The following is a 12594-nucleotide window of genomic DNA, read 5'->3' as shown; positions in this document are numbered from 1 at the left end:
TGAAGCACATGAGGTGGGGCCGCCGAAATAAAGAATGGCAGGCAGAACGGAGAAATGAAATGAAAGAGATGAGGGGACAGGAAGAGAGGATAGGAAGAGATGTAATATACACAAACTATTTACACAATAAGAAATGTGTACAGTTTGCGCACGTGATTATTTCATGAAGAAGCACCTATTAAATAATCAATGAAAAAATTGATAGAAAGTAGGCTTCCAAGTTGTCAAAATACTCACAATGAAAAGCCAATACCTGATGATGCTGATTAAGAAAATTTATAGCGTATAATTTGTCAATTATTTATATAAAGAACTGAAAGAAATAAAAATGTGTTCAAAGGTGTCAGACTGCTCAGAATAAAAAACCGAACCCAGTATGCGCTATCGCGAGATGCTCTTAAGGCGGAGCTTAAGTGCCCTCTCCAGGTTTTTTCCTTCAGTTCTGTTGCACAATAAATTAGCACTGCACTTTTGAACGCGTAAGGCTGTGGCTCAGTGGTTAGGTGCTCGGCTACTTATCCGGAGTTCCCGGGTTCGAACCTGACCGCGGCGACCACGTTTCGATGGAGGCAAAACGCTAAGGCGCCCGTGTGCTGTGCGACGTCAGTGCACGTTAAAGATCCGCAGGTGGCCAAAATTATTCCGGAGCCCTCCAATACGGCACCTATTTCTTTCTTGCTTCCTTCTCTCAATTCCTACTTTATCTCTTCCTTACGGCGCGGTTAAGGTGTCCGCCGATATCTAAGACAGATACTGCGCCATTTTGTTTCCCCCAAAAACCAATTTTGATATCCAACGCGTACCCGCCGCGGTGGCTCAGTGGTTAGGGCGCTCGACTACTGATCCGGAGTTCCCAGGTTCGAACCCGACCGCGGCGGCTGCGTTTTTATGGAGGAAAAACGCTAAGGCGCCCGTGTGCTGTGCGATGTCGGTGCACGTTAAAGGTCCCCAGGTAGTCGAAATTATTCCGGAGCCCTCCACTATGGAACCTATTATCCTTTCTTCTTTCACTCCCTCCTTTATCCCTTCCCTTACGGCGCGGTTCAGGTGTCCAACGATATATGAGACAGATACTGCGCCATTTCCTTTCTCCCCAGAACCAATTATTATTATTATTATTCAACGCGTGAAGCAGCAGTTCGAGCCACTTTGCTCGAAATACTTTTGTTCTTGTTTTGCTTGCACTCAGCCTTAGTGGCCCAGAAATTGTTCATGATCTCAGCTCGTAACCTCTTACGTTAGAACGTATCGCGACGCCTTTAAGCGAAGTCGGCGTTCCGAAAGCAGCCAGACAAGGATGGAGGCTTAACCGGAAGCTGAGACAGCTGACAGAACAGTCTCCTTTTCTAGTTTGTAGAATAACCACAATGTTTGATTCCTTGTTTTTGCTACCGACCGTTAGGGTTAAAACATGCTACTTACCATCACCAATAGTCATGTCCAGCGTCCCTGGTTTCTCTCCGGGAGTGATATGGAAGGTTATTTGTCTCCTGAAGAAATTGAGAAAATTAACGTCACATTGCTAACCCGTAATTCCTCTCCAGCATAGTCTCTTTCTTCAAAAATAATAGTCTTTTTGCATATCAAAGAGTACATTAATACAATCTTCAAAGGTGCAGAGAGCAGATTTATTCTTGCAGTACAATTAAGGAGAGTTTATACCGCAGCGGTGTCCTAGTCATTTGAGCATCCGTCTCACATTCAGGAGGTGCGGGGGCTCGATTCCCAGTGCCACTGGGTACCGACCGATGATACAATAGGTACAAGCTTTCGCTTGCCTGGTGCTCGGATTTGGATTCTTTGGGGTGAAATGCTTGGGAAATGAGTCTTTGACCCCATCTTTTGTAGAAAACACAACCTTATGTCACGGCGTTCTTTCGCAACAGACGCCCTTGCGCCACAAAAATTCATCATAAAGATGAATTAGATTTTTTTAAATAAAACACGACTATTTAATGCGAAAGCATTTATACTGCCAGCAACACCGATCAAGAATTTTTCACCATGAATACGTTCACCGTACGTACGATTTTGTGCCGCTGCTAGCAACCCGAGTTGCTACGAGAGTTACTCGGGTAAGTTCCGAGGAGCGCCGCGCCACCTGGTCGAGAGGAGTTTGCTCGGAATGAGGAACTTGGGTCGCACAGACCCTACCGGTGGCTCTGACAGGAACAGCCACCTGTCAGTGCAGGGGCGCATCTCTTAATTCCTTTTCCGCTGCACTAGTAGTGATATGAGGTCTCGCCTCAGTCTATGAATTTTGAGCGGAGAATGACCAATTCTACAGATATGGGCAATAACCCACTAAACACCTGATGTCACACCCTTAAGGCAGAACTTAAGTGCCCCCTTCCAACTGAAGAATAAGCACCTGCTTCCACACGCATACTCGGTTTAACTGCTTTAAACCCTTACGAATAGCCCCGCGTGCAATAAATAGCAGAGATAAATAGCGCGAAAGACTTAGGTTGAAAGCAATGGAAACAAAGATCAATCGTCGTGTTTGGCCCGGTAGACAAGCACACCGGGCCAATTTTACAGAATATCTGGTAAAATGTGATTTCTTCTTAATTTCTACTTGAATACAGCTCACCCGAAAATGTAGCATCTCCGCGCTGTCTATTCTGAGAGCGGTATATGGAAGCTAACGGGAAGGGTAATTTCCAACGCTCGCATAGATAACCGAGCGCCTTTATAAACGTCATTTAACCTTCGTCGTCCATGGCTTCGCTTCACTTAAAGATGAATTCACACGGCACCAATAAAAGCCAGGCCCGGAACACAAATAATATTCTCTTATTTGCTTCGTTTTATCAAGCGCTACTCCTTAATAATGCAGTGTTAAAGCCTAACCCCGTTCTGCGTTTCAAATGGCTGCTCTGGCCTTGTGAGGAATACTTTCGCAGCGAATGAGTGACGACATACTAGTATATCATAGATGAATAAATTTCGCGCCATAGATGGCGAGGACGCTCTAAAAAATTTCAACAGATATATTAAAGTAATGATTTTCTTCAGAGTCCTGTTTGGGCAAACTTCCATAGCTACTTGCTTTTCTAAACAAGACCGTGTGAAGTATATTGGACTCGCAAAAAAACTACCGATCGTGGTTAAATTTTTTTTATAGGTGAAAATTACCTCAAGGCATCACAATTTTATAAAAAGGTTATTAAGGAATTTGCTTTTCCTTTTTAAACTTTCCATTCAAGCGGATCTGTGGAATTGCGAAAAAGAAGTTTAAAAAGAAAAACGCCCTAAATATACTGAGTGCAGAAAACTGGAATAAAAGCTCGCTTTTTACAAATATAGTGGAACTGCCGTCATGTGTAGGGGGGTTAGTTTGTTCGGCAGACACCCGCGCATAGCCGAACACACCAGACGGGCGATTGTTGAGCCAATTGGCGAAACTTGATAGTTTTCAGCAGCTTGCAAACGCTTGAGTCATAGTGACCACACCAACAAAACTCACGTTTTGTTAACTTTCATGCTAAAGGCACTTAGTATGCTTTCATAAACATGTATGGGAAATCCGAGTGAATCAACAGGTGTGTGACGGATAACATGCGAACAGCAACTAGGAATTGTAGAATCGATATTACGCCGCAGAACACCAGAAAAAAAGGAGGGGGGATCTTTTCCCAAGCACTGTTTGTCGTCTTTGGTTCTTCTTGGCTGCTTGGCTATATTTATTTATTTATGAATACTGCCAACCCTCATTTGAGGGTCATTACAGGGAGGGAAAGTGAACAGAAAAAAAAAATGCATATATAACCATGAATGAACAAGCTTCTTTGAGCATACAATACAAGAGAGCATTGAAACGCAACACAGTTCACACCACTGTAGAACCACTTGCTATACAAAAAGTAATATTGGACAATCAGTTACGCGCCCATCTACAAGAATCCCATGCCTAGACGGAATCCCCAAGTGCATTCAAGAATGCCGCTACACCTGTAGACTCAGCAACGTGAGCGGGCAGTTTATTCCAGTGCTCAATAGCATCCGGAAAGAATGAGCAGCGAAAGACGTTAGTTCGTGTCAAGTATGGCCGAATCGCTTTGTGGTGGTTAAGGCGGGAGCTTAGTCTACCTGGAGGCTGCAGATATTTTTCTTTATTGATGTTAATTTCTCCGTGAATTATTTGGTAAAGTATTTTAATCTCTGCTTTTTACGTCTTTTTTCTAATGTTCTAGACTACATGAGTTTAGCATCTCCGTTACCGAATCTGTTGTCCTGTATTTTGAACAAATGAATCTCGCTGCACGTCTTTGAATCTTTTCTATTTCCATTGAAAGAATCTTCTGCCGAGGAGACCATACTACAGATGCCTATTCGAGGGAAGGCCGTATGAGAGATTTGTATGCTAAAAGTTTGACATCTTTCGTTGCTCCTCCCCAACTTTCCTCTTAGAAAACACAGTTTTCTGTGTGCCACCGCACAAACATTTTCGACATGATTGTGCCAACTTAGGTTGTGAGAAATTGACACCCCCAGATACTTGAATGTACTAACATTAACCAAATCGTGACCTGCAATACTGTACTGAAAAGAAATTATATTTCGTTTGTTAGTTATATGGGTAAATGTGGTCTTATTGAAGTTGATTTTCATTTCCATTTCTCACACCAAAGTGCAAAAGCCTGCAGGTTTTGGTTAATGTTAATCTGATCTCCTTCACATGTGACAGGTCCATAAATGAGGCAATCATCCGCAAATAGTTTCAGTTTAACAGAATTTCCAACAGCACATACTACGTCATTGATATAAACTAGAAATAGCAATGGCCCCAGCACAGAACCCTGTGGTACAACCAGAATACACATCCAAAAAGCGAGACTCACAATTGTCAACACGTACCGCCTGTTTGCGTTTCGCCAAGTACGCTTCTATCCATCTAAGGATGTCTCCATTAATGCCAGCCCTTCGCACTTTCAGGAGTAATTTGTCATGAGGAACCTTATCAAAGGCTTTTTCAAAATCTACACAAATAACATCAATCTGTCCCCGGTCATCTATAGCTTTAGAAAGGTCATGTATTGTCTCAATTAACTGTGTCACCGTTGAAAACCCTCGACGGAAGCCATGCTGACATTCAGAAAGTAGTCCGTTTGTTTCCAAAAAAATGATAATATGTTTCGCAATAACATGTTCCATTACCTTACAGCAGATTGAAGTAAGTGACACAGGCCGATAGTTGTTCATAAGTGTGCGATTGCCACTTTTAAATACGGGTATAACAATGGCAGTGCGCCAGTCTTGTGGCAGATAATGAGTTACGAGTGATTTTCGGAATATAATTACCAAGTAGAAGGACATCCATTCAGCATACCGTCTCAAGAAGCATGTAGGTATTCCATCCGGGCCGATAGCTTTTTTTTCGTCTAATTGTATCAGCTGCTGAAACACGCCGCTCTGAGTAAAGCTGATAGCATCGATAGACGTTTCACGAGAATGTGCTTCGTCGTGTGCGTCGCTTTGGCTCGTGTTTCTTGCGAATACAGATTGGAAATATTTATTGAAGTGGTCGGCCATATTCGTTTTATCTGCAATAAGTTCGGCTCCCACTGTCAACTGCTTTACTCTTTCCTTTCTTTTATCAAGATAGCGCCAAAATTTCTCTGGAGAATTTCGCAGAAAACCACTAAGAGTGTGATTGAAAAATCTTTCTTTTGCAGCCGATAGCAACATTTTTATTTTTTGACGTAAAACCTGTATGTCGTTGAAGTCGGCCTTCTTTCTACGCAATCTTTTCAACTTCCGTTTCGCGTGAATGATATCCGTGGTGACCCATGGGTTGCTCTGCTTTGTTTTCTTAACTCTAGTTTTAGGGGGTTTAACGTTTTAGGGGGTTTAACGTCCCGAAGCGACTGAGGCTATGAGGTACCCTGTAGTGAAGGGCTCCGTAAAATTCATGCACCCGGGGTTCCTTAACGTGCACTGATATCGCACAGTAGACGGGCCTATATAATTTCACCTTCATCGAAATTCGACCGGCGCGGCCGGGATCGAACCCGCGTCTTTCGCGTCAGCATCCGAACTCCAGAACCACTGAGGCAACGCTGCGGCCCTGGTCTCCCTGTACCCACCTGACATGTCTTCAACAGTGACCCCTGATGACCTTCCCTTCCGCAGAGATATACATCGCGGATTAAAGGAATGCAGTCTTTTCCCGGCTTCAAGCGCTTCCAGTGAATGAAGTGCTGGCTTCAGTCCCTGTTTGGTAGCACCCTACGCAAGGCTACCACGGCTGGCGCCCTTATCCTCGACATGTCGGCATTTTCATCTCGCTAAACTGAGCTTACTTGCCGCAGGCCGAGGAAAGGCATTTGAATTATCATACTTATCATAATTTATTCATAACTATAATTTGATCAGCCTATGGATGCGCTTAGAGGGATGCAAACGAGTAATTATTTTCTTATTACAAATCTATTCCACCTTGGGGGAAACCCCTAAACATTTGACCAATATTGTTCCTATTTCAAGTTACTGATCAATTCTCTCTCGCCCTACCATGAGCTTGCCGTCCGGGTTAGCTCAGTTTCAACAAAGACAAAAAATCCGGGTTCCCTCACTTGGTAGAGCGACAACTCCGGTTATGCTGCGGTCCCGGTTTCGAACCCCTGACCAGGAGGAATTTTTGTTTAACTACGAAGCTTATGAGAAAGCTGTATAGCTTTCCTTTGTATCCGTATGGCTGCGCTTAGGTGGATACCGATGACTAATTACTCCCTCATTACAAATCTACTTCACCCAGGGGGATACCCCTAAACATTTGGTGTAAGGGGTTTAACGTTCAAAAGGGGCTCAGGCTATGTGAGACGCTCTAAACATTTGACCGACCACTAATAATCATACCCATCTCTGATAAAACAGCGGCACAAGCGCGTTTGCGCAGAAATAAGCGTTAGATTATTTGCCCCTACCTACGCCACAGCAATGAGAGTAGAACTCGGTAAGATCTAAAACGTATCACTGCATAATAAGGCCCAGGGACACGTGACGAGGCGAGGCACATTCTTGAGAGAATGTACAACTTGACTGCGTATTTCGAGCGCAGCTCTTCTACGTCGTAGTTGTCGTCGTTGGCGTCGTCGGCGTAACAGGCAACCTGGCAATCATGGCAGGGGGTAGCAAAGCGAAACGCCACCTGCCACGCTAAATGCTGCTGCCAGTGGTGTGTGAAGAGCTGGGCTCAATTTTTGCGTTACCGCCCGTCGTAATCGTCGGTCAATTTTTATAGCCGAGATCCGAAAGGCAACATATGTCAGCAGGAGCAGCCGCCGGCAACTGTGAACGGTGGCGTCGACGCCATTTTAAAAAAGATGTCGCAATTAAGAAGAAAAAGGACTTGTCGCTTGAAAATGAAATCTTACCCGTCTAAGCTGTCGGCCTTTTGGAGCTTCCAGACATATGTCGCAGTTAGTGCCTCTTTGTCGATCTCAGTTCGGGTTGCTGACAGGCACTCCAGTGGGTCGATGTTGTCAAAGTCCGTAATGCCCACAGCATTCGGGAAGTTCTCAACTACCTGCAGGGCAGATGTAGGTTAGCCATGTAGGTGAAGTGAGTATTACCCACCCCCCTCCCCCTCGTATGCTTTTTTAGTGTGCTAGCACTTATAGCCGCCATACCGCACATTTGGTCATTGTGTGTTTATCTGGTGGTCGAAGCTAGTTTTCCGGCAGGCTGCCCAGCGAGTGGTGGGCAACCTGCCCAGCGTGTCAGGCGGCAGCCCATTTATTTCTTTGAGGAGGCTCGGGAACAGCAACCTGGGTCGCAACTCAAACTCAAGTAAGCCAACTACCACCGGTGACAACAGCTACCAGAGCACCTGCCTTGTGCCACTGCGCAACTGCTCACCGGCCCACCGGGTGGCTTACTTGCCAAGGTGTAGTCAAAGGTAAGCTGGTCAGGACCTGCGGCGTTAATTAGGCGGCACCGGCCATAATAACACCAAGCTAAGCGGAATTAGCAGCAGTACTTAGAAGGAGACCGTGATTCGAATTAGCCTTGCACAGTAGCTGAACGGAAGATGAAGTTGGGGTGGTGGTTAGGTGGTAGCCTGGTACCACCTAGTAGGTCGTAGCCCGAACCGACGATTGATGTCATGCTATCGCACGTATCCGCATTTAGCCTAATTATCCAAATCGACAGGCATTTGTTGTTTAGGCATATAGGCCAGCTTAGATGTTTCGGGTCTGTTGATTTGGGGAGTAAGGAGGAAACATCGCTGTTTTTGTGTGCGGCGAAACTATTTAAATTGGGTGAGAGCAAGACCCCTAATTGCTGGCAACACTACGGGTTCGGCTTGTGGTAGGGTGATTAAACAAGGTCATACTTTCCAGAGCTTAAGTAGAACGAACTTGGAGTGCTGTGGCAGTGCAAAACTGGCGTTGTGCTTACGCTGTGAAAAACATGTTCAGCTTAGCGTTGTAGATTTTGACGGGGCATATACTGAAGCGAAGTGGAAAAATTATCCAAAGGAATTAGCCCTTATTGTTCTCGCAAGCATAAAGAGAAACTTACTGTCCACGTTTGTCTCAAGCAATAGTGAAAATATGTTTAATTCAATTAGAGCCAAGCAGCGGCCAAACAGGTGCGCAAAAAGTACTCCCGAAAAGCCGGCACCTTAAGTACTAGGTTCGGAAGAAAAGCAGACTTTTTTGGACGCAACTTCTCCCGGTCCTTTTGATATAATGCATCCGTCCACCCACTGGCTGGCCGTCTTAAGTGCAACCTAGTTGCCACATTCAGGTCAAAAGCGAGGAAATGTTCAGTCGAAAATTCTATTAGGTAGGACATGGGACCAATATTTATCTTGCGCGAAAGCTGTTACATGTGCGTTGAGCATGTTTTTTGTTACGCGACACCTTCGATATTCATGTTTTGGTTCGTAAAAAATTAAGGAAAAATCGAAGTGTAACAGTCCTGATACCTCTATAGTTTTTCGTATCCATGTTTTCAGGAACTTCAAGCAATACGACACGCATGCTGCATTCCGCATGAGCTAAGAGCTAACTATCCTTTAATTTTCGAATAAATCTACAACTGCTGAACTGCCAGATACATTACCGGTATTTTATTACCTTAGCGAGGGCTGAATCGTAATACGGTCATAACCATAGGTTACGACCCTGTGATGATTAAAAAGTGAAAAAGTATAAATGGAACTCTAACAAATTCAGAAGGCTGAATCTGACAACAACGCATTACATGTTTCTTGCTGCTCTCTTTTAAGTGAAAAAGAAAACTTTCTACATGCTCTTAACATTTATTTTCTAAAGCCAAAATCTCTATAAACGTTTTGTGGAACGTGTGCATTTCAGACTCCTTAGAGAAGAAACAAGACAATGCACTTCCATAAAATATCATCTCGATCCTAAACAAGAACTTTATTTAAATATTCTCCGTGTATTCAGCATTTGAGAAAACTAAAATGTACCATGTATACTTCGCAGAATATAAATTTCAAGATATTGTGAAATTCTCAGCCGCATACGGGCTCCGCTATGCTGTACGCAAGCGCACAGAATAAGCGGCAGCAGATAGCGCTGCTGAGCAAGTTTTAATCATCATCAACATCATCAACATCATATCAGAACCGCTCATTATGAGCGTGACGGCAACATGCCTAATGGCCATAGAGATCTGGAAAAGCTTTCGCTCACATGTCTTGTATTAATCTCTCTACAATTTGTGACTCCATCCCGCAAGAGTTGGTGTAACGTGCTTTATTTCAACCATCGACAATAAGCAAGGGCACAGGAACCATTAGGACACCTGGGCGAAGTTGAGATCTATAAAATTCTGAATCGTGCTGCATTAGAGCACTTGGTATAGCGTTTGTCGTGAGAGCTTTTAGAGCGGATGCTTTACTCCTCCGATGCCAAACCTCAAGGTCATGTCGCTCCGAAGAATGACCTTCAAGCGGCGAAGCCGGGGTGAGGCTGTGACCTCTACCATACGACTCGCCGCGCCATACACACACACATGGATCCCAATATACACCATGAATGACGACACGCCAGAGTCCGAGCACTCAGCATGGAATTCAGAAAAAATACCAGCCTAGTCTACGCGGCCGCAGCAAAGTACCGATACCAACGCAAAACGATCGCTGTTGCAACAGACGGAGGGAGGGAAAAGAATAACGAGCGCAACGATAAACAACCGAAGCATAGAGGCAGCTGAAGAGGCCGCCATTGCTCTGGCAATATCGCACGGCAGCGCAACAGGACAAAACCTCACTATAGTGACGAACTCTAAACAAGCATGCAAAACTACACAAGAGGCAGGATCGACAGCATCGCCAATCGCATTCTACACACGAGGAGAAGGCGCAGAAACACTAAATATAATATAGAATGGGTTCCGGAACATGAGAGGACGGGGGCAGCGTGGCAGCAGACGAGTTAGCTCGAGGGTAAGTAAACCGAGCAGACTCATCACTTTGCACCACGGGCACCTTTGGCCCTGTTACGCCCACGTACTCAGACATACTCGATTATTACAGGGGTCAGAGCAAACGCTATCCAGCACCACACAAAAGGCTATCCAAAGAGGAGGCGGTAGGCTGGTGTAGACTACAAAACGGTACCTACCCGAAACTGCAGAAACTAGATTAGATTTTCCCTATACAATATGCAGACGGATGTCCGTGGTCCGACGGAAAACCTACACTAGAGCATGTCACATGGACCTGCTTTAAGGCAGACTTATAGCCTTAAATAGGCCACCCGAGTGTGACGCAGTGGGAGCACTACCTGGCCGGACAGGACGAGAAAGTGCAACGATTTCTCGTACACCGAGCCACGCTGGCAGCTGTCAAGTGCGGCATCCTGGACTGAGGATCGACCACAGCGCCCAGTGACCCGTACGGTTCAATAACGCTAAATTTGCAGCCAATAAAGTTTTTTTCCTTCCATCCATCCATCGCCGCACTTCGGCGTAGGTGCGGCACGCGGAGCTTGCAGGGTTGCATTAATAATAATAATTGGTTTGGGGGGGGAAAGGAAATGGCGCAGTATCTGTGTCATATATCATTGGACACCTGAACCGCGCCGTAAGGGAAGGGTAAAGGAGGGAGTGAAAGAAGAAAGGAAGAGAGAGGTGCCGTAGTGGAGGGCTCCGGAATAATTTCGACCACCTGGGGATCTTTAACGTGCACTGACATCGCACAGCACACGGGCGCCTTAGCGTTTTTCCTCCATAAAAACGCAGCCGCCGCGGTCGGGTTCGAACCCGGGAACTCCGGATCAGTAGTCGAGCGCCCTAACCACTGAGCCACCGCGGCGGGGTAGGGTTGCATTGGCAGTTTAAGTTACAGCTTAGCTCGCGTCAGGGATTTGAATCGGCGACCTAAGTTACACCCCATTCTGCGCCTTTACGAATCTTCATACGAACACAGCAGCTCAACCGTCTGTCGCAGTATGTTCGGAGTGGTGGCATACGATTTCGCTTTACGTGCAGCACAAACTTACCAGTTAAGTTATAGTCTAGCTCACGGCAGGAATTCGAACGAACGACCTACGTTAGGTGTGTTGACGCTCGATATTTCATCGCTGCCTCAGCGTCGGTTCATTTTTCATCGTGGCCTCTCTCGGCACCTGAATAAATGGAAATGTTAACGGTGTGCACGTGATCGTCGACAAGGGAGAGCCATGCACTCGTACTGGACTGCACATAAGGTGCATATACCCATAATACATACCTCAAAGGCGTCTATTGTGTTGCGATAGAGCTTCTGTGGTCCACCCGGTGGTCCCAGCTTGGCCACGACAACGGTGGTCATGCAAAGCCCGACCAGTAAAAGTTCGAAGAGAGCATACATCTTAAAGCTGTTCAAAGGAGACAGTGCCTATGCTAGAACCATAGCATGGGGGATCTTTTATACTGGCTTGATTTCTCTTTCTTTATGGGCAAGAAAAGTGGTAGAGATTGAGGGTTGGTGGGTGGGGGAGAGTGCAGTAAGTGGCACAGCTGCGTCTGAGGCCATAATGCCCGTAATGGCAGGCACCCAAAAACCATGTCATTATTTTGCCGGACTGCGAAAAAACGCTTTCTTCTTTCCGTGCTTGTAATTACCAACAAAATACAGCCCGTTGATAACATTTTGACCTCGTACCCGAAGATATAACCGCAAAACAAGAGAGGTAATCAACCTTGACCACGAAAAGCGTATCTAAATCATAGCAAGAAAAGCATGAAAAAGTAGAGCAGGAAATTTGGGCCAAATTCTTCTTATCTGCGGGGATAACAGGGCCAACAAAAGTGCACGCGTGTCAGCTATTGCCGCGTTTCGTAAACGAGCAGAGAAGAACACGAAAGAAATGTCCTGTTGTCATGCGACGAGTACAGTGGCAAACTGCCGAGGTTTATTGCGCAATTAGATTCAATTGGGCTCGCAAGCCTTGAACTTACCAGAACTCAAGTACACCCAGGACCGACCAGGAAAAACACGACTTTATTGCGGGCCAAAAAACACGGTTCAAGGGTAAAGTGCGGCATGTGTCCGGATGGTGCTGAAGGAAATGACGTCCACACGCCGAAACCAGCTCAAGGTGCTGCACACAACAGGAAACTGGCTTAGCA

At 45.5% G+C, this 12594-nt stretch overlaps 1 protein-coding gene across 1 annotated transcript in view; it reads right to left on the bottom strand.

Annotated features, from left to right (window-relative positions):
- LOC144102655 (uncharacterized) overlaps nt 1–11794 on the bottom strand; it is a 24393-nt gene extending 12599 nt beyond the window's left edge. The window contains exons 1-3 of the mRNA XM_077635870.1: nt 11714–11794; nt 7380–7531; nt 1423–1490 (exon numbers count right to left, since the gene is read on the bottom strand). Coding sequence (XP_077491996.1) covers nt 1423–1490; nt 7380–7531; nt 11714–11794 — 301 coding nt within the window. The remainder of the gene's footprint in view (nt 1–1422; nt 1491–7379; nt 7532–11713) is intronic.
- Nucleotides 11795–12594: the final 800 nt, after the last annotated feature.

This window comes from Amblyomma americanum, chromosome 8 (genome assembly GCF_052857255.1).
Source record: "Amblyomma americanum isolate KBUSLIRL-KWMA chromosome 8, ASM5285725v1, whole genome shotgun sequence".
In the NCBI taxonomy this organism is placed as follows: domain Eukaryota; kingdom Metazoa; phylum Arthropoda; class Arachnida; order Ixodida; family Ixodidae; genus Amblyomma; species Amblyomma americanum.
The sequence above is the reverse complement of the archived record's forward strand: the minus strand, read 5'-3'. Positions and strand labels throughout refer to the sequence as shown.